The sequence below is a fragment of the Acomys russatus genome, chromosome 5, assembly GCF_903995435.1.
Source record: "Acomys russatus chromosome 5, mAcoRus1.1, whole genome shotgun sequence".
NCBI lineage: Eukaryota > Metazoa > Chordata > Mammalia > Rodentia > Muridae > Acomys > Acomys russatus.
Genome location: NC_067141.1, coordinates 79625275 through 79647661, shown reverse-complemented (window position 1 = coordinate 79647661; position 22387 = coordinate 79625275). Strand labels below are relative to the sequence as shown.

The 22387-nt window shown below is 45.1% G+C and overlaps 1 protein-coding gene across 1 annotated transcript; it reads left to right on the top strand.

The window, feature by feature from the left end:
- Window positions 1-716: 716 nt before the first annotated feature.
- On the top strand, window positions 717-22387 carry Sfxn4 (sideroflexin 4). Its single transcript, XM_051146876.1, has 14 exons — window positions 717-865; window positions 2882-2947; window positions 4644-4718; window positions 5810-5836; window positions 5922-5976; window positions 7928-7953; window positions 10067-10120; window positions 10204-10260; window positions 10363-10428; window positions 12052-12130; window positions 13473-13588; window positions 17449-17534; window positions 19328-19445; window positions 21898-22387. The coding sequence occupies exons 1-14, from the start codon at window positions 827-829 to the stop codon at window positions 21973-21975; spliced, it is 942 nt and encodes a 313-aa protein (XP_051002833.1). The 5' UTR covers window positions 717-826; the 3' UTR covers window positions 21976-22387.

The following is a 22387-nucleotide window of genomic DNA, read 5'->3' as shown; positions in this document are numbered from 1 at the left end:
AGTCATATTAAGGCAAGCTTAAAATATATTGGTGGATACATCAGAGAGGCCTTTCCCATAGGCTCCAGATGCTATCTGATGGCATCCTTAACTTTTGATTTGCTAGAAGCTAGATACCTGCTAAATCAATAATTCTTAAAAAAAAGAAAAAATCCACTGTCATAAGATGTTAGTTCTGACACAGAGATGGGAAAGGAATGGCTGTTTTGGTGGACAAGAACTTAGCCCAAGATAATTAGCCTCTACACCACAACTTTCCAATCTCTTCGCAGTACTGAAATTCTAATCAGCAGTCAGTCTCCACACTCCTTTCAGTTTATTCACAGATCCAATGCTGGAAAGACAGAATAAAATCTAACCGGTCTGGCTGAGAGCTTGGTTCACTCTATCCGGAGCCAGCTTCTCCACCCTTGCTTCAGTGATACACACTTTTAGAACGCTCAATACTTTTTAAATAAATGTCATGATATTTTTTATTTTTCACTGGGCCACGCAAATTATGTATCCGGCTCTGACCGACCTAACTCTTGTATACAACAGGTTTCGGGTTATGTGGCCCAGGTAAGAAGCAGAAACGCGGGCGTGACGGTAGAGGTTCTCTTGCATCTCTTCTGCTGTGAAGACTGCGCCCGAGCTTTCGGTTCTTCTGAGACCGGATGGCTCGGCTTACAGCTAGGGAGCCCTCTGGCTCGGGGCGGGACACGCCGCTAGGCTCCTCCCCTTGCGCTGCCTGTCGATCTCGGCCCCCGCTGCCCTCGCGGAGGTTCCCGGAAGAGGAGGAGGCTCAGGCTGTCGTCTCCAAGGGCGCGGAGGCGCTGCGGTCCACATGGAACCCAACCTGTGCTTCGGGATTTCCGAACGTCAAGTATGCAGGGGCCGGGAGTCGGGGGGCGGGAGGCTGTCCTGGGCATCGTGGCCATGACAGACGAGGCGGCTGCTCAGGTTCCTGGAGAGGAGAAGGAAAACCCAAGCTTGTCAGTGGTCCCTGCTCCTGCATCTCTTGCTTAGATCCAAGGCTGGGTTAAAGAAGGCCACAAAGTCACTCTCAATTGATGGCAGGGCCTAAGGAATTCCAGTCCTTGGTGGGACTTCCCTTGCTGGGCGGCACAGTGAAGAGAAAACAAGCCCTTCCTGGCCTTCTAGCCTCGATTGACTTAACCCATTCAGATTAAGGTCACATATACACCCTGCTTTAAGCAAGTCACAGCGCCCCTCTTCCCCCCACCCCAGTCACTATTGCCTGGTGACGCCTTTAATCCCAGCTCTCGGCAGGCAGAGGCAGGTGGATCTCTGTGAGTTCGAGGTCAGACCGGTCTACAAAAAGTGAGTCCAGGACAGCCAAGGCTACACAGAGAAACCTGTCTCAAAAAAACAAAACAAAACAAAATAAAACAAACAAACAAACAAACCCAAAAACAAAAGGAGAGAGAGAGAGAAAGGGAGAGAGAGAAACTATTAATCTTTTTTCAGCTATTAATCTTAATGACATATTTAGTCCAACCAATGCCAAGTAACATTTCAATGTGTAATAAAAACAAAACGAAACACATTAGGTTCTACCCTTTCTTCTTTCTTTCTTTTTTGGTACAAAGACTTTGAATTCCAGTGTGTAACCTGTGCCTGCAGCCTGGCGCAGTTTGGTTTCACTTGTTACGTATACTCATGCTCTGGAGGCTCTGTTAGAGGCCTTGACCTTAAACTAAATTTAAGCCTACCCTTGTGTGTGGAGAACCAGAACTTAATGCAGGAGCTGCTTCGAAGATGGGCAGTCTGTTGGAGCTAGACACACCTGAAGATGGGCAGTCTGTTGGAGCTAGACACACCTGAAGATGGGCAGTCTGTTGGAGCTAGACACACCTGAAGATGGGCAGTCTGTTGGAGCTAGACACACCTGAAGATGGGCAGTCTGTTGGAGCTAGACACAGCTCCTTCACTTTTCAGCTGAGCTGCAACCCTAGCTGACCTGGGGAGCTTGCCTCTTGTTGCAATAGTTATGCCTTACAGCAGCACAGAAAGCTAGGCAAAAGTCAGGCCTTTCTAGGTCACTACCTTGAAGTCATATGGCTGTATGAGCAGAAACCCAAATTGAATCCCAAATTCTGGGTTTTTATTTCTTTATATTCGTCTGTTTGTTTTTTGAGATAGGGTTTCTGTCTGTTGTAGCCCTGACTGTCCTGGACTCGCTTTGTAGACCAGGCTGGCCTTGAACTCACAGAGATCCACCTGCCTCTGCCTCTGCCTCCCGAGTGCTGGGACTGAAGATGTGGGCTATTGTGCCCGGTCCTGGGTTTTAATTCTTTTTTTTTAATGTTTATTTATTTATTATTATGCATACAAAGCATGTACACCTGTATGTACACCTGCATGTACACCTGTAGGCCAGAAGAGGGCATCAGACTACATTACAAGTGGTTGTAAACCACCATGTGGTTGCTGGGAATTGAACTCAGTACCTTTGGAAGAGCAGGCGGTGCTCTTAACCTCTGAGCCATCTCTCCAGCCCCGGGTTTTAATTCTTAAGGGAAATTCTATCCCAAGTGGTCAGAGGAGATAAAAACAAATAAACAAACAAATAAACTCAGAATACCTATAGGCCTTTAGTAAGGATGCTTCTGCCCAAGTGAACTGTGACTACCTTGTTAAGTCTTACTCTTTTTGTTTTTTGTTTGTTTGTTTGTTTTGGTTTTTTGAGATAGGGTTTCTCTATGTAGCCTTAGCTGTCCTGGACTTGCATTGTAGACCAGGCTGGCCTCGAACTCACAGGGATCCACCTGCCTCTGCCTCCCGAGTGCTGGGACTAAAGGCATGTGCCACCACCGCCTGGCTTAAGTCTTATTCTTTTAACTTTTTCTCTGGTGTGTTTCTTTTTCACCATCTTTAGTCCTTTTTTCGAAGATTTCTTCAGTGGATGGATTTATTAGATCCTGTAAATCTATTCATTTCAACTGTAAGTATAATTTTGTTTTAAGAAATAATTTCATGCCTTATTTTGAAACTTGAGACAATAGCCCATGTATCTGTGTGTACATATATATGCAGTTATTATATTTAGTATTATTATTGAGCAAGCTTTTTGGGTTGGAAGAGTGATAAGTTAAACAAGTCTGTTGAGCAGAGGGTGCCATACCTGGTCTGGGTGTTGTTGCTTCAGAGTTAATCCAGCCCAGCCTTCCAACCTGGAGTCAGTCGCTTGCCATAGAGGATGAAGGAGGGTTGTGAATTCGAGCCAGCTTGGGTTACATAATGAGATGTATGAAAACAAAAAAAAAATCCATCTTCTGTGTAAGAAGACTGTGGCAGAGCTAGTCACCTCCCTTAACCAAGGCTGAAAGTTGGGAGACTCTCTGATTGGACGTGTAGAAGAAAGGGCATCAGGGAGACAGGATGTACATAGAGCCCAAGGCTAGGATGAGGCCTTTCTCAATTACTAGAGGTCCAGGCATATCTCACAGGGTCCTGTAGGTTGGCACTTTAACTACAGAGCCAAGTGATGAGGTTTGTGTGCCAAGGGGTCTTTGGTGGCCAAGTAGTAACTAGTCAGAAACATCAAATGTGGGTAAGCCCATTAGTTCTGGGATGGCTAACTGTTCCTGCAGGATCATTGTGGCTAGAGATGATGAGGAGTTGCTTTGCCATCATAATAGCTCTTCAGGGACAGACCATAAGGGACATACCATGTTCACACTCTAGATCTCCCTCACCCCTTTGTTTATGTTAAGAACCAGGAAAGGAACTGAGTGCTCATTAGGGAAATACACAGGATGGTATTTCATGTAGTGGAGTTCTGGCCAGCCGTTTAAAGTGTGCGCTGGTTATCACTAGTCTACTTGGTGGGAATGCGTAGATGCATGGTGTTAAATGGGAGGGCGTGAGGCTCAACACGTGGCTCAGCATGAGCTGCCTGCCTGCCATGGGGAGAGCCATAGGTTCACTCCTAGCACTACGAAAACTCTATAAACAACAAACGAGAAGACAGATGTTTGTGAGACAGAGTGCAGGGTGTATCATTTATGAAAATTATAATGAAATACTATATACTTATTTATGGGCATGTATGTCTAAGTATGTATACATAGTGTAGCAAGATGGACTGGGAGATTACACCCTGAGCTCATGACAGTGGTCTCTCTGATAGAATGAGGAGGGGATGACTAATGGTTCATTTTGAAAAGCAAAATAAAATTAGAAACAAATATAGCTGTATATTTCACAGTTGCTAATTCTGGCTAAGGGTTCTAGTGTGTCATTACTCTTTTGTGTTTTACATATTTTTTCCTCAATAAAAGAAAGAGAAAGAAAAGAAGAAGAAAAGAAAAGTCTAGGGAACAAGACTGAAGTAACTAGCCATGGGGGTGGATGAGAGGTTAGGGACTGACAGGGCTCTGCCCAGGGAGGCAGTTGACATCCAGAAGCAAGGGAGAGGGCAGCTTCAGTGAGGCTGCTGGGGCAGGCTAGGAAGCCAGAAGGCCTAATTCTGAGCAACAACAGAATGATCATTATATCCAAACTTAAGGACGCATGTTGAATTCAAGTGTGCAGGTGAAGTGCGGTGTGTGCTGGTGGCTTTGGTTTCAAAGGTGAGAATAAACAAATAAACACAGACTGTGTTGAGATTGTTGCCCGATTTCTTGATATGTTTACAGGGAATCATAGAAAAATCACGACAGCTGTTGTTTACCACTGAAGATGCCTCCAAGCACTACTGGGATGACCAAAGGGTATGTCTCATGAGCTCATGTGTGAACAGATGTGTGTGGTTCAAGGCTGCCTAGAGTTGTCTTTACAGGGTTTTATCTTGCACAGAGTAAAATGAAGTTGTACACGCTGCCAAGGAGACTCACTTTACAGAAATGTGTAGTTAGAACTCTGTCTTGTAACCCAGCTAGAACAGTGTTCTCTTACACATGCTTACTCAAGGGCAGGCCTCTGAAGTCAGAGTCGATATTCCATTGTAGGCAGTATTCCAAGACGTGGCTGTATTCCTGACAGTAAGCGCAGACCAAGGTTGTTTTTTCTCTTTTTGGTTTTTCAAGACAGGGTTTCTCTGTGTATCCTTGGCTGTCCTGGACTCACTTTGTAGACCAGGCTGGCCTCGAGCTCACAGCGATCCGCCTGCCTCTGCCTCCCAAGTGCTGGGATTAAAGGTGTGCACCACAACCCCCAGCTGCAAAGGGGGTTTCTCAAACTCATAAATATCAGTTTCTCAAGACATCCTGTGGAAGTTGAGCGGTGATGGCACACACCTTTAACCCCAACAGTCGGCAAGCCGAGGCAGGCAGATGACCGAGTTCCAGGCCAGCCTGGTCTACAGAGCTAGTTCCAGGGCAGACAGGGCTACACAGAGAAATCCTGTCTTGAAGAAAACAAAAACAAAAAAACCCAAAAAAGTATGGAAAGCTCACATTAGCTTTCTGGTTTGTTTTGTTTTGTTTTAAAGAATCCATTGAAGCCTCTGGGCTAACAGTTGTCTCTGTGACAAATGGTGAGACTGATGGCACTGGAAAGGCTTGGCATGCTGTCTGTGCTAGGGGCCTCTTCTAGCCTCACTGGAGGGCTGTTAAATCACAGTCCTCTCCATGGGGCTAGGACTTCCTAATTTCTGGGCAGTTTCATAAGCATATCACCTGGCTTGTTGTTAATTTTGTATTTATTTGATCCATTTGGTACATTCATTTTGATGGTAGTGTTCTCTCTGCTCTAGCCTGCCCTGTCTGAGTGGTAGTATAAATGTGACATCAGGCCAAGAGATTCTGTTTGCTGTTGAACCACCTTTAAAAATCTCTAAAACACTTCTTGTTATCTTTTTTAGATTAAAGATGCATGGAATAGGAGTCTTGTAAGTTTCAGCTCTGTTATAATTGTTGGCTTCCCAAATAATACAACCCACCACCCAGCTAACCTTTTCTTCTGCCCCTTTGAAGTCAACTGTGCACCCTGACAGCAGCAAGCTGATCCCTACTTTTTTCCGACCTGCAGGTGAGCTGGTTCTCTGGTTCAGAAGTATGTGGGGAAGTGTGGCTTATAACAGAAAATGGCCTGCTTTAATTTATTTTCCTTTACAGAGATTGCTGATGGAAATTCTGGAAGCTATAGCTTTAAAAGAATACTTGAGGGGGCCTGGAGAGATGGTTCAGTGGTTAAGAGCACTGGTTGCTCTTGCAGAGGACCTGGGTTCAATTTCCAGCACCCACATGGCAGCTCATACCTTTCTGTAACCCCAGTTCCAGGGAATCTGATATCCTCACAGAGACATACATTCAAGCAAAACACCAACACATATATATATTTTTAAAAAAAAACAACTTTTTTTTTTTGTTTTTCAAGACAGGGTTTCTCTGTGTAGTCTTGACTGTCCTGGACTTGCTTGGTAGACCAGGCTAGCCTTGAACTTACAGAGATCCACCTGCCTCTGCCTCCCGAGTGCTGGCCACCACTGCCCAGCAAAAAAATCATAATACTTGAGAGGGGCTGGATGGTGGCCCAGTCAGTCGAGAACCTGTTGTGCAAGTATGAGGGCCTGAGTTCAGAGTTCCACCTTGTAGAAAGCTAGGCATGTGACCCCAGCACTGGGGAGACTGGAGGATCCCAGTCTAGCCAGTTTAGTTTAACTGGTGAATTCCAGGTTCAAAAATAAAGTGGCCCATGCCTTTAGTCCCAAAACTTGGGGAGCTAAGGCAGGAGGATCTCTGTGAATTCACGGGCAGCTTAATCTTCATAGCAAGCCCTAGGCCAGCCAGGGCTATTTGGTGAAACCTTATCTTACAGAAAAGGGAGAGAATTATTGCAGAAAATAGTGAATTTGTCTTCTGACATCCACATGCATGTTTATGCACATTCACATGTGCATTACCACCCACTCACATGCACACTCACACGATACTTGAAAGACTGGGCTGTAGCCCAGCTGGTATAGAGTCCCTCCCTAGCCTGCGAAAGCCTTGGTTTGATCTCCAGCACCACACTACATAAATTGGGATATTATGGTACATACCTGTAATCTCAGCACTTGGGGGGTGGATGCAGGAAGATGAGGAGCTTAAGTCATCCTCAGCTATACAGGGAGTTTGAAGCCTCCTAAACTACATGAGACCCTGCCTCAAAAAAATTTTTTTTTAATCTAGAAAGATGAACAAGTTAACAGTTGCTACCATTACCTTCAGGCAGAGGCCTGGGAAGGCTGACAGGTGTCTGTGGGTAGATCTTTCTGTACTCTGGTCTTCATTTTCTACCATGTGCATTTAACTCCCTCCCTCCCTTCTCCCCTCTCTTTCTGTGTGTGTGTGTATTTGTGTGTGTGTCTGTGTGTGTGTGTGCACATGCACATACATATGGGCATATGGAGTCCAGAGGTTGACATAAGATGTCTTTTTATTATTCTCTACCATTTAAAAAAATTGATAAAGGGCTTCTTAGTAAACCAGGAGCTTATACATTTGGCTAGGCTTATAATAAGCCAATAAGCCATGTGTGGTGGCACACAGCTTTAATCCCAGCACTCAGGAGACAGAGGCAGGTGGATAGCTATGAGCCCGAGGCCAGCCTGGTCTACAAAGTGAGTCCAGGACAGCCAAGGCTAACACAGAGAGACCCTGTCTCGAAACAAACAAACAAAAATAAAAAGCCAATAAGCTCCAGGGACCCATCTCTCTTTGTCTTTAAAGACATGTGCTACTATGTTTAGCTTTTCATGTGGGTACCAGGGATATGAACCCAGTTCCTCAAGTTCATGATACAAGTACTTTACGGAATGACCCATTTCCCCGTTTATATAGTTTTTATTTTTATTAGGAAAAAGAAACACAAGTAATAGATAGCCTCTAAGGTTTGAGCTCTTAGGAGGCTGCAGAAAATTCTCAAGGGGTCGTGCCCCTTCAGGACTTGTCAGCCCGGGTAGCCATGATCATTAACACACTGCTTTTTCCTACAGCTTTCCTGCCTTTGACAGCACCCATGGTGAGTCAGCTGACCACTAACACCAGAGAAATGGATAAAGTTTTGGATACCCAAAATCTCCTGACATCAGTCATGTCTCTCCAGCTCTGGATCTCTAATAGATGGTTATAGGTCCTCCTGTGACTTTTGTCTACTTTTCCTATACCCACACCCCTACTCTACTTAACTCAGTCAGGCTTTGGCCTTCTCAAAAACCAGTGTCACAAAGCCATCCTTTCTTTGAACATCTACCACATACACAGTACTGTAGGTCAGTGAGTTGGGAAATACTGCTGGCCACAGCCTAATGGAAGTGTACATTACTTTCTGTTACTTTAACAAAACCAGTGTATAAAAACAAAAATTTCATACACCCATACAGATAACAAAAATAAATCTTTTAAGAGGAGGTTGGAGCTAGATTGAATGCTCAGTAGGTAAAAGCACTTCTGGCTCTCAAAGAAGATATAAGTTCAGTGTTAACATTGGGCAGTTCACAACTGTGTGCAATTCTAGTTCCAGGGATATCAAGCCAGCCTCTGTGGGCACATGCACTCATGTACACATACCCCATACAGATATACATATATACATGTAATTAAAAGTAATAAAAACTAGCCAGGAAGTGGTGGTGCATGCTTTTAATCCCAGCACTCGGGAGGCACAGGCAGGGTGGATCTCTGTGAGTTCTAGGCCAGCCTGGTCTACAGAGTGAGTTCCAGGACACCCATAGCTCTTACACAGAGAAACCCTGTCTCAAAAAAACCAAAAAAAAAAAAATAAAACTAAGTCTTTAAGAAAAGGACTGTTTATTGAGGGCCAGTGAGATGTGTCAACAGGCGAAGGCCCTCAACCCTGTTTCTAGCCCCAAGACCCACATAATGGAAAGAGAAAACCAACTCCTTAAGTTGTCTCCTGACCTTTATGATACAATAAATACATAAGTGCAGGGGGCAAAAGAAGATATATTCTGTCTCATAGTGTTGGAGGCATCATTACATGTTTACTTGGCCTCGTTGCTTTTGAGTCTGTAGCAGATCAGCACAGACTAGTGGGCATACATTAGGGACTGGGGAGTCAGGCTATTTACTTCATGGCACCCAGTAAACAAAAGAAACAGAGACTAGGGTTCCACAGTCTCTTCCTACAACAGGTCCTCAGTGACCTGAAGACATCTCTTTAGATACCTTCTTCCATTGTCACCCCACGCTGGAGACCAAGCCTTTAACTCATTCATATCTAGTTAAAGCATCTCTGGAAGATACTCCTGACCAAACTATAGCACTCTTCCTGCCCCAGTCCACCTCCAAGCAGCTCCTCACTGAGTACAGGGAATTGCCCCCAGTAAGGCCATCACATGCTGGCTATATTTCATCTACTCTTGTCTTATGTTTACCTTCCCTGGCAAAGACAGGCTTTTTTTGTGCCACCCACCCACCTGTGTTGTAGGCCTCGGAAACAGCATTGGTGAAACTCTCAGGCACCACTAGTTCAGGGTTGGCTAAGTGTCCACTTTCTACTGTGTCACCCCTGGGGGCCTTGGTTCTGTATCTTAGGTAGGGTTTTAGTGCCCTGAATAGATGCCATGACCACAACAGCTCTTATTTTGTTTTTTTCCAGACAGGGTTTCTCTGTGTAACCTTGGCTGTCCTGGAAGTCACTCTGTAGACCAGGCTGGTCTCGAACTCTGCCTGCCTGTGCCTCCCGAGTGCTGGGATTAAAGGTGTGCACCACTACCTGTCTCACAGCGACTGTTTTAAAGGAAAACATTTAATTGGGGCTGGCTTACAGTTCAGAGGTTTGGTCCATTATCATCATAGGAAAAACATGGTGGCATACAGGCAGACATGGTGCTGGAGAGGTAGCCCAGGGCTCTGCATTGGGATCCGTGTGCAGGAGGAAGAGACAGTGAGCTACTAGTCCTTGCTTGAGCTTTTGAAGCCTCAAAGCCTGCCCCTGGGTAATGCACTTCCTTCAATAAGGCCACACTCTCAATAATGCCACTCATTATGAGTCTGTGGGGCCATTTTCATTCAGATTACCACAGTATTGACTGTCTGGGAACTATTTTTGTTTCTACAGGTTCTGTCTCTTCACTAGAGACTTATGAGCATGCGCCTTTTCTTCTTCACAGGTGGTTCTATTGCTGATGCCAGCCACTGGAATAAAGTCCATCGCTTCAACTCAGGTAGTAGTGCTTTGAATTTCATGATTTCTGGGTTCTGTTATGCATGAAACCAGAAAGTGATCCCCTGATTTCTTATTCTGTAGGCTTGCTTTTACGCATACACCACGCCCTTTAACATCATCAATGGAAATGCCAGTTATGTAAGTATTGTGAGCCCTAGGAAGACAGGATTTGCATTTCTTAAAAATTATTCTCGCAGAGCAAACCATAACTGCGTACTGTGTTCTTTCATGTTTCCTTAGAGCCATGGACCAGTAGAGAGAACGTTGTTGGGAGCAGGGGTGTTTGTGTCTTCAACCTTCTTTGGAGTAAGTGTTTTTATACCGCGTTGTTCCAGTTCATGTCTGTTGTTCTGACTTAGGGGAGGAACGGGTTTATTTTATCTTACATTTCCAGGGAAGTCACAGCAGGAACTCAGGCAGAGCTACTTGCTATTCCCTGCAGCTTTACTTCTGACCCAGGAGCTCACTCAGAGCTGAGGAAGTCCAGCAGGAACCATGGAGGATCCTGCTTGCCAGCTGACTTGCCCCCTGGCTCACATGCCTAGGGATAGTGTTGGCACAGTGGCCTGGGCCCTCCCACATGAAACATAATCAAGACAGTCCCTTATAGATATGGCCACAGGCCAGTCTGATTTGGACAGTCCCTCAGTTGAGATGCTAACACTAATTTTAAATTTTGTTTCTGTTCTGACCTGTAAATGTAGAACATAGGAGTAGAAAATTCGAGTCAGTGTAATCCTGTCTCCTCAGAGTAATTGCCCACTAGTCTCTACTCATATATGGTGGGTTTTGCATCCAAGGAACTAACCCTAGGCTGACAATATCTAGACTAAACATGTATGAATGCTTTTTCTTTTTTTTTTTTTTTTTTTTTTTGGTTTTTCGAGACAAGGTTTCTCTGTGTTGCCTTGACCATCCTGGACTTGCTTTGTAGACCAGGCTGGCCTCGAACTCACAGCGATCTGCCTGCCTCTGCCTCCTGAGTGCTGGGATTAAAGGCGTGCGCCACCACCGCCCGGCTATGAATGCTTTTTCTTATCATCCTTTAAGCAGAGAGGTGTAACAGTACTTATGTAGCGTATCTGTTAGAGTGGGTATTATATCTAAATTAGAGGTGATGTGCGGGCCAGGGTAAGATGTAGCTAAGCTATAGATAATGTATAGAGTACATGCTGATGCAAACGCATCATCCTATATGTGAGACTTGAACGCTGACATAGCTTGGTGTCTAAGGAAGGTCTTGGCACTGATACTGAGGGATAGTTGTACTCAGTGCTGTTCTTTTAAAAGTTAGTTCATGCCACACAAACCTAATGTATGGGTAGCACCCTACTTTGGATATCAAAGTTCTGTGATGGTTGAAAATGTAGACGCTGGGCCAGGATTCTTCATACACATCTCTAATCTCAGCACTTAGGAGGCAGAGGCAGGTGGATCTCTGTGAATCTGAGGCCCGCCTGGGCTACATAGCAATTTCCAGGACAGCCAGAGCTATTGTCTCAGAAAACTGAAAGAAAACAAATGTAACCCTAAGGCCAGGCATGGTGCACAGGCCTGGGATCCCAACACCCAGCAGCCCGAGGTGGTAGGGTTATGAGTTTGAGGTTAGCCTGGACTACAGAGCAAGATCCATAAATAAAACTTTAGAAGCAGACAAGCCCAATTTTCCGTTCTGGGTTTAACCCTTCCCAGCTCTAAGACTATGAAGAAAGAGGTTACAAATCTCTCTAGGCCCCATCTACTCCTGGAATAAGCAGAAACACCTACCCCAGGGTTGTAATTAAAACAAACAAACAAACAACAACAAAAATGTGAGTGTGCTGCCTGCAATCCTACCTGAAATGGCACCAGATTGTGTCAGCTCTGTTACTGTGTTGGTTCAGCTGTTTATTTGGTATTGTGAAATGATTTTTCCTTCTTATTTTCCAGTTAATCCCTCATCTCTTTGAAATGAAGTATCCTCTGAATAACTTTTGGCTTAGGAAAACCTTGCCAGCCTTCCTTCTTGGTAAGCAGAAAGTGATGGGAGCAGGAAGTTGGTCTTTGTGGTCACTCCGTCTCCAGAGACCATGGGTAACTTGGCCATATTGTGACCTGTGACAGTACCATTTGTAGTCTGCTGGATTTCCCTGGCCTAAATTGAATCTTTGCTTTGAGATGACATTTTCTCTGTAGAAATCTTTTTTAAATTTATATTTTAACTTTTGTATGTTTTTAATTATGTATCTGTGTAGCTATGTGCATGTGAATGTGGAGGCCAGGAAAGGGCCCTGAATTACAAGCAGTTATGAGCCACTCAATATGAATGCTGGGGGTCAAACTTGAGTTGTCTTCTGCAAGAATATTATGTCCTCTAACTCCTGAGCCATCTCTTCAGCCTGTGAATACACAAAACTGGACTTAGTGGCACACACCTTTAATTTCAGGACTCAGGGAGGCAGAGGCAGGTGGATCGCTGTGGGTTGGAGGTCAGCCTGGTCTACAGAATGAGTCTAGGATGTCAAGGCTACACAGAGATGGCTTTTATCGTTACTTTCATTTGTAGTGTTGAAGATCAACCCAAGGCCTCTGCATAACTAGGCAAGCACTCTACTGTTGAGCCAGTTCTCAATCCACTCAAATCACAGACAGTCTAAAGATCGGTTTTCCCAGACAGAGTTTTTCTGTGTAATAGCCCTGGCTGTCCTAGAACTCTCTTTGTAGACCATCATGGCCTCGAATTTACAGATCCACCTGCCTCTGTCTTCTACACACATTTCCTAGTCATCATTTCACATAATCCTGACAGCCTATGGGTAGGAAATATCCCCTTTTACAAATGAGGAGTCTTGAGGTAGAGGGATCTTTAAAAACCTGCTCAGAGTCTCACAGCAAGTAGGTGTAGTATAGTATAGGGGGATGAGAGGTTCCAGAGGGAGTTACTTGTATTTGCAGAATAGTTGGAGCTCCTAGACTACAGATTTACTGTTTCTTGTTCCACATGTAAGCTTGGGGATCAACAAAATTTGAAGAATTGGCAGGTTGATGTTGACGTTGGGCAAGTTATGTTATAGACGTGGTCAGTCCGTGCCAAGCAGGGTTAAGGAAGTCGTTTCAGTGATCCTGGAGATTATTGTGCAGTTGAGCCCAGGAGACAGAATGGACTTCATGCACTGGGGTTCTCTGCTGGGCTGTAGTAAGGATCAAAGGCCAGTTGGTTAGAGGTTCTGATCCTACCTCTGCAGCCCCAGGAGAGAGCGTGAGTGCCGGCCTGTAGCAGGTGAGCCTCTGAGAGGCAGAAGAAGGGCAGCTGTTGCACTGATTGCTGGTCTCAAACTCAGACTTGTGTTTCATGCTCTTTTTATCTACAGCCCAAATCAGCGCAATGAATGTTTTTGCGTCCCGAAGTTTTGAGATTCATCGAGGAATTGAGGTGATGGACAAGGAAGGCCATGTTGTTGGCTATTCCAGAAAAGCTGGGAGAAAGGTTCGGAGCACGGGGGCGGCGGGGGGGCGGGGGGGCGTTGGTGGTGGGAAAGGTTATAGCTACTATTTATCCTTGGGTATGGCATTGGATTTAGTGCTTGAGAGAGAGCTTGTGACCTAATTTCTGTCTGCCTTCCACTTTTCCTGAACGCATCTTCCCCTGTCATACCAGAAAGAGATTCTGTACTTTGTACCCTGGTGTTTAAGAGATGGTGCAGTGATGTGGGTTTGCCAGAGAAACAGAACCAAGATGTATACATATGGACCAGTTAGAGATTCTTGTTCAGAAGTTTGCTCACAGGATGTGGGGGCTGTTGAGTTGCAGCTCATAGAGCAGGCCTGCAGGTTAGAAGCAGGGCCCCACACACCAGATTGAAGGCAGACTTGTTTCCTGGGGACCCTTGGGCTTTGTTTTGTTTTCTTTTCCTATCCCTTCCTCCCTCCCCTGCTTTCTCTTTTCTTCTTCTCCAACTTTCTTGGTCTCTTTCTCTTTGTCGGTTCTTTGAAACAAGTTATTGTCTCGGACCCTCTGCTGGCTCCTGTCTCAGCCTCAACAGTGCTGGCCTCATAAGTGTGTGTTTCACATACTGTCCTTGCCCCGCCTCCTCCTTTCTTTCCCCTTTCCTTTGCCTTCCCTTCCTTGGTTTTCTCCCGAACACTGGGGCTTCCATCCAGAGCCCCAAGTATGCTAAGTGAATATCCAACCACTGGCTTACATTCCCAACCCTTTTTGCTTATTTGTCTGCTTGTTTGAGACAGGGCTTCTCTGTGTAGCCTTAGGTTGTTCTGGACCAGGCTGACCTCAAACTCACAGAGATCTGCCTGCCTCTTCCTATATGCTGGGATTAAAGCTGTGTACCAACCCCACCTGGTTTTAGGGTAATTTAATTTTTTAAAAAATTTTAATTTATTTATTTCATGTTTTTTTTGGTTGTTTTGTTGTTGTTGTTTTGTTTGTTTTTGCCTGCATGTGTTACTGTTGCCCTTGGAGGCCAGAGGAAGGCATCAGATTTCCTGGGACTGGAGGCATGAGACCTAGGGTTACAGAAGGTTGTGAACTCCCATATGGGTATTAGGACCTGGACTTGGGTCCTCTAGAAGAGTAGCAAGTGTTTTTAGCCACTCAGCTATCTCTCTAGTCCCAGGGTGAGTGTTTTTTGTTTCTGAGACTGGGTCTCTGTAGACCAGCCCAGTCGTGAACTTGTGACCCTCCTGCCTTAGCTGACAAGTCTGTGCTACTAGTCCTGGCTCGGGTTTTGCTTTTATTTTAGTCAACTGATTAGAGGAGGTAACCCACAGTATGAACGAACGTCTCTTATTTTAAGTAAACTAATTATAGATATTGGCAGAATACTCCTACTGGGATCAGGGTTTGATTAAGTAACTGGGTACTGGGAATGTAGCTTAGTTGTAGAGCAATTGTCTGCCTTGGATGAAGTTGTGGGTTTGATCTCCAGCACCTCAGGCCAGATACGGTAGTGCATGCCTGTAATAATTCTATCATTCAGGAGACAGAGGGTCAGAAGTTCAAGGTCATTCTTGGTTATATGATAAGCAAAGTCCCTAGGAAGCATAAGATTGTCTTTTCTTTTCCTTTTTAACTTTTTAAAATTAAATAAGTGGAGCCGGGTGTGGTGGTGCACGCCTTTAATCCCAGCACTTAGGAGGCAGAGGCAGACGGATCACTGTGAGTTTGAGGCCTGCCTGGTCTACAAAGCGAGTCCAGGACAGCCAAGGCTACAGAGAAACCCTGTCTCAAAAAACCAAAATAAATAAATAAATAAATAAAATTAAATAAGTGGCTACTAGCACCAAGTTGACCCATAATTATGACCATGCTAGTGGATGTGTCACAAATGCTGGTGTGAGCGAGAGCTTGCTCATCGTCAGTGGCTATCTTTCCTGTATGTGCTGCTTGCAGTCCCTCTTGGCCATTTCTTTCCCAGCCTGCTCTGTACCAGAATGTTTACAGTCTTTATCTTACAATTCTTTGTAAAGAACAGACTAGGGAAATCCAGTACTCTGATCTAAAATAAGATCATATAAAAGCCTCAATCTGTAGTTATTTTACAGTTAAATACTTTGTTTCTTTGCTCAATTCAGTACAGCAGTTTCTGTAAGAATCCAGTAGGATTCCTTTCTAGGGAAGCCTTTCACTGCAGTAGGAACCTTATTTATTTGTCGTCTGTCTGTTTGTTTATTTATTTATTTTTGAGCCAGGGTTTCGCTATGTAGCCCTGGCTGTCCTGGAACATACTCTGTAGACCAGGCTGGCCTCGAACTCACAGAAAACTACCTGCCCCAGCCTCCTAAGTACTGGGATTAAAGGCATGCGCCACCATCTCCTAGTTAGAGTATGGACTTTATTTATTTTGGTGTTTTGAGACAGGATCTCTCTTTGTAGTCTCGGCTGGCTTGAAACTCACAAGGATCTTCATGCTTCAGCGTCCCTGTTTATAGACACACGCCTCTACCACACTCAGCTTTGTACTTTTAAGATAATAAATGTTTACCCAGGTGTAGTAACACATGGCTATCATCCCAGCACTCCAATGTCTGAAACAGAAGGGTCACAAGTTTAAGGCCAGCCTAGGCTGTAGAGCATGCTGTAGGGTAGACTAAGTTACATTATAAAACCCTGTCTTTCATAATAAAAATAATATTTCAACAGGGGAGGGATTTTGTCTTTGGAATAACTCTAACTGAAAAATTATAATGTGAGGGGTGGGCAGGTAAGGACATTTGCTGCCAAGACTGAGGACCAGCAGTCAGACCCTAGAACCCATGTGGAGAAATGAGAGATCCAGTGCTTGCAAGCTGTCCTCTCATCTCCACACACAGGCCCATATAGCCACACATAATCAATATATGTAAAACAAAGGTTTGGAGTTTTATCTTCAAGACAGGGTTGCTTTGTGTAGCCCTGGTTGTGCTGGAACTAGCTCTTTAGACCAGGCTGACCGTATGAGTGCTAGGAACCAATCTAGGCTTTCTGTAAGAGCTGCAAGTGCTTGTAATCGTTGAGCCATCTCTCTAGATCCCAAGGCTGTATCTTGCTGTTATTTGTGTGAATGTGTCTGTATGAGTGTATTCTCTGTATGTCTATCAATGGCTGTGGGGGGCGGGGGGCAGGTGTGCTCATACAGGATAGAGTTGCAAGTGGTTGTAAGGCACCTGACATGGATGCTTAGACCTGAACTCAGGTCCTTTGAAGAACAAGTACTTTTACCCTCTGAGCTATCACTCTAGCCCCTGAAAAATGCTGCAAATTTTAAATGTATGCCTAGGTAAAATATGACCTTTATAGCACACTACTTTATTTATTTATTTATTTATTTATTTATTTATTCGCACTACCTTTAGTTACACAGGTGAGAGCTGGGTGTAGACAGTTATCCTTGGTTGGAGAGTAACCCAGTATACTGAAAGCTGGAGATTCCCCAGTGGTAGGATGGAAACCATTGGTGAGCAAGCAGCTTAGGATAGGAGGCTGGTGGCAGAGATAAGGTTAAAAGGCAATATGAGCCAAGTTCAGTGCAAATCCTGAGTTGCCTGTGGAGTCTGCTATTTTTAGTTCATTCTATGTGAGGCTCTGTCTAGAAGCTGCCTTGGTATGTACTTCTGGGTGGTTTATTGGAGGTGTTTTGATGGATTGATGGAGATCACAGTAGGGTAAAGGAGGTGAAGTCCTTTCTCAGTTACTCTTAGCACCGGCCCTACGTGTCCCTGGACAGTGTCACCTCCACCTCTTTCCCAGTCAGCCTTTGTTCAGGGAGAAAGGAGGTGCTGCATGACAGTCTAAGATGGGGTCCCTAGACATTGTCTCCTCTTACTAAGCTGTCTCCTTGGCTTTTCCACCAGGCTATGAGAGAAACAGCATTCTCCAGGGCAGTGCTGTTTGGGACTGTGGGCTTGCTCCCTGAGGTCTTTATCCACTTCTTTAAAAGGTAAGAACTGCCTTTTCCTATGTGCGTCAAAAGCCATCTAAAAGAGAAAAGAAACACATCAAAACCCTTTTAAACTCACCTAATACAAAACCTAGTGGGAGGGGCAGGCACGAGAGCCTCTGTAGCCTTCCTATAAGGTGGACAAGGTAAGAGAGACTCCATTTGGAAGGAGAGGAATCTGGAAGTGAGCCAGGCTCCTTCCCCTTGGTTAGCTGTCTCTGGACATGTTCCTGTGGTTGCCAAGTGAGAGCCCAGTCTGCAGTTACAGAGATAGATGTCTGGCCTAGGCAGAAACAGTCCCTAGCCCTGAGCCTCATGAACTTCTGCTAGACGGTCTCCTTTTCTTCAGCTCTGTGATGTTGAAAATCTGCCAAAGTGGATGCTTAAAGAGACACAACTGAGCTGGGTGTGGTGGCGCACTCCTTTACTCTCAGCACTCGAGAGGCAGAGGCAGGTGAATCTCTGTGAGTTCAGGGACAGCCTGGTCTGCAAAGAGGAGAGGAGAGTTCCAGGACAGCCAGGGCTATTACACAGAGAACCCTGGAGAGAGAGACAAGAGACAGAGAGAAAGAGACAGAGAGAGTCAGAGACAAAGACCTGCTGATCACCCCTGGTCACCTCATAGCCTCCCCATCAGGGAGCCATAAAGCAAAGCTTAGAGTCAGATCTATCCTCATTCAGATAAGAGACTCCAGAACTTTCTGTAGGCACATGATGGTCATGTGTCTATCCTGAAATAGCCACTTAGTCCATCATGGCAAGTCTAAAAAAATCCACCTACTACTTTATATGGGGCACATTTTGTAAAATAAGGAAATGCCCTGGACAGAGCAAACCATCCTGTCCCTTCTCACAGGAGAGCCATTCAGATGGATGAAGAGACTTGCTCAGTTGGTATCTTCCTGAGCTGTGGTGGCCAGCGTCATCTCTGAAGCTTTGTCAGAGCTACAATGCTTGAATAATACACAGGATTTCTGTGGAGTTAAAGTGGCATTTGTTTCTAGGGTGGGGAGGGAAGCCTGAAGGATCATCTAATGAGATGACCTCACAGAACCAGTGTCTTAGAGACAGGACAGCAGATGGCATCCATAGTGGAGCATCTTGTGGACCTTCCATCTCAAGTTCCTCTTTTTGAATCTCAAGAAACAGAAAACCCAAGGCCTAAAGGGGCAAGTGAACTCCTATTGGGCATGTGTTCAGTCAACAGAATGGCCCATGCAGCCTTCATGTGGCCTCAGGTCTGACCCTCCAGGCTGGAATGCTATGCATTCTATACTGCCCCTTCCATTCTTGAAAGACCATCACACAGCCAGACAGTGATGGTACATGACTTTAATACCAGCACTCAGGAGGCAGAGGCAGGCGCATCTCTGTGAGTTTGAAGCCAGCCTGGTCTACAAAGCTTCCAGGACAGCCAAGGGTACATAGAGGAACCTTGTTTTAAAAAAAACAAAAAACAAAAAACAGCCAGGCATGGTGGTGCACGCCTTTAATCCCAGCACTTGGGAGGCAGAGGCAGATGGATCGCTGTGAGTTCGAGGCAGGCCTGGTCTACAAATTGGTCATTTCCTTATCCCTCGTTTCTATATATGGGTTGAGTAGATAAACTTCACCCAGTGCTCAGTCCATGTGCCTGTTAGGGCCTACTGATGGGTGGTTGTGCAGTGACCCAGGCATAGGTCTGTAGCTTCAAGCTAAGCCAAATCAGCCATCATTGAAGCAGAAGGCCTGCTTCAGAAAAGAGGCTGTAAAGTGTGGAATACTGTTTGTAAGCTGTGCCTTGTCTCTCACAGGACCCAGTTTGCCCCGAAAAGTACGTTTTCGTTAGTGGTAATGAGACTGGGCTGTACCCTCTTTATGATGGGACTGATGGTACCAGTGTCCTTCAGCATGTTTCCACAAATTGGACAGGTAAGAGCTCCCACACCTTCCCCTCATAGGAATAATTGGGTTTTTATTTCAAGTTTGTAGGAGTAAAAGAAATCATTTTAGCTAGGCAGTGGTGGTGCACACCTTTAATCCCAGCTCTCAGGAAGCAGGGGTAGGCAAATCTCTTGAGTTTGAGGAACATCCAGAGGAAGTTCCAGAACAGTTAGAGCCACACAGACAAACCCTGCCTCAAAACAAAACATAGCATAAACAAAACAAAACAAAAAAAAGCACAAACAAGCAAAAAAAGAAGTAATTTTATTTAAAAATCTACAAAGTTGGGACTAGAGTAATAGACTATTGGGTGTATATTTATGCCCCTTGCGGGCAGTGCCAGGGTCTCTGGGGCAAAATGTGTGTGTGGCTGTGCACCATTTGCCAGGGCACGGGTGTCGGACAGTGCTTCATCTGTCTGTATACTTGGGGGTGGGCATGGAGTGGTGAAGCCTGGTAACTGTCAGGGTAACAACATCTTAGTAGGGCTGATGTCGGGGAGCTGGTTTTATGGTACCAGTTTGGGAGGAGGGAGGTAGGCAACTCCTGCGGTCCTCATATTTGAGGTATTGGAATTGAAGCTTTCTCTGCCCTTCCTCCATAACTCTGGGCCATTATAGCCCCACACTCTATCACTTTGGTCAATTCTCTCAGTTTCCTTGTCATTTGGAGGAAGGTGAAGACGGTGTCTGCGTCAAGAATTGTTGCTTTAGAGATTTGTTCTGTGTCTGTTTAAAACTCAGCCCATGGGCCAGTGAGATGGCTTAGCAGATAAAGGTCTCAGAGTTCAGTCTCTGACATAGGGAGAAAATTGGCTCATGAAGGTTATCCTCTGACCTCTATACATGTGCCATGACCTAAATGCCCATAAGTATGTATGCATATACACATAAAATAAATGAATGCAAAATTTAAAACAACAAAAAGGCCTCTGATGACGTGCAAGATGACAGATCCTGGGATCAGTGATAGGATCTGTCACATGCTCTTGCAGAAATGTAACATGTGTGGAAATTACTGTTTCATGACAGAAAGTAATCATGAGCAGAGGGGCTAGAACTGAGGAAGGCTTCCTGGAGGAGAGAGCCTCTGGAAATGGCTGGAATTGCACAGGCAGAGATGGGACTGAAAGAACATGTCCCCAGTAGAAAAGCAGGAGGGAGAAATGGACAGCATGACCCCATGGACTGGCATGATGCTGAGATCAAAGTTAGTGGTGCATCACCAGGCTGAGGGAGCAGGCAGTAGGCTTAAAAGGATCATGCAGGAACCTGAATCTCAGAAGGCAGGGCAGGGGCAGGAGGTAGGGTCTGTCTGCCTGCATTGCCTGAAAGATTCACCAGACCTTGAAGGTACCTGTTGGCTCTAGGTGAAGATGCTCCAATGGCAGTCTTGTGCAGTGTGATACCTGGCCTTGAGTGGTCATCCTAAGGCTGAGAGGGGTTCAGCATCCCCTCAGTATCCCTATAATACCTGACATGGATCCTCTGCTTGCCATCAGCTAACCTTGCAAGACTAGAAATGGGCATTGGCTGTTAGAGGGCCACTGCTAACATTTGCTAGGTGTGATATCTCTTCTTCCTATGTACCATACTTTGCTATCTGTAATAATTGTAGTGGAGTATTTGTGGGTGAAATGATACATATTTCCTTGAAATTGCCTTGAAATGCTCAAGGAGCCAGATATATTCTTGTATTTCCAGCATTCTAGAGGCTGATGCAAGAGGAGACTGTAAGTTCAAGGCCATTCTGGCCTACACATCAAGATCCTGTCCCCAAAACAAAAATAAGTGGGGGGAGATGAAGCTCCCCTAGACGTACAGGTGTGGTAAATGCTCCAGGAAATCAGAGCAGCAGATTCTTTATAGTTATTACTAAGTGATGAGTGTATAATAGCTGATTAAATTCCCTCTATTTATATTTGAAATTTTCCATTTAAAAAGTTCTAAAATAGCTGGGTAGTGGTGGCAATGGCAGCGCACATTTTTAATCCCAGCACTTAGGGAGGCAGAGACAGGTGGATCTCTATGAGTTCGAGGCCAGCCTGGTCTACAAAGTAAGTCCAGGACAGCCAAGTTTACACAGAGCAACCCTGTCTCGAAAAAAAAATGTTCTAAATTATGGTATGTCTTGCAATCAATTAGTTATCATTGGGAAAGATGCAAAAATGGGTGTTTCAGAATTTTTAAAACCGTGGCTTGTAAGGGGGCTGGGCGTGGTGTCGCACGCCTTTAATCTCAGCACTCTGGGAGGCAGAGGCAGGCAGATCGCTGTGAGTTCAATGCCAGCCTGGTCTACAAAGTGAGTCTAGGACAGCCAAGGCTACATAGAGAGACCCTGTCTCGAAGGAGGAAACAAAAACAAAAACAAAACCCCAACAACTTAGCTTTTAAGGCAGAAATTCAGCATGAATTGTAAAGAATGTGACCTTCTCTTCCAGATCCAGTGCAGTCAGCTTGAAGAGAAGATTCAATCTTCTACAGAAGAAAAAGAACTCTTCTATAACAGAGGGGTCTAGGGAGGGTTGGAAATCTTTGGCCCCTCAAGGTTGCTTCAGAGAACACTGCCATGGTCCGCAGGGTTCCCAGCAACATCTGTGCAGCAAGCTGGCTTCAAAGCCCACTGCACCTGGGCTTTTGAAGTCTTACTGAAAGACAACCACCACGCAGGAGACTGCTGAATGCACAGTGGATTCAGTAAGAATCGGCCCGGGAAAGGATAGTGTGAACCTGTGAATAAACTTGTTTGAAGTTGAGTACTTGAAAAGTAGTCAAAGGTACACCTTGTCTGGGATAGAAACACTATACTGATAGCCTCCAGACAGACACAAAGCTCTGCTGAGCTCATTAAGGCCTCTGGTCCCTAACGTAATCCTGTATCCCTACTTATTTCATCTGATCCATACTGCAAGTATTCTGTCTGCTTCCCTG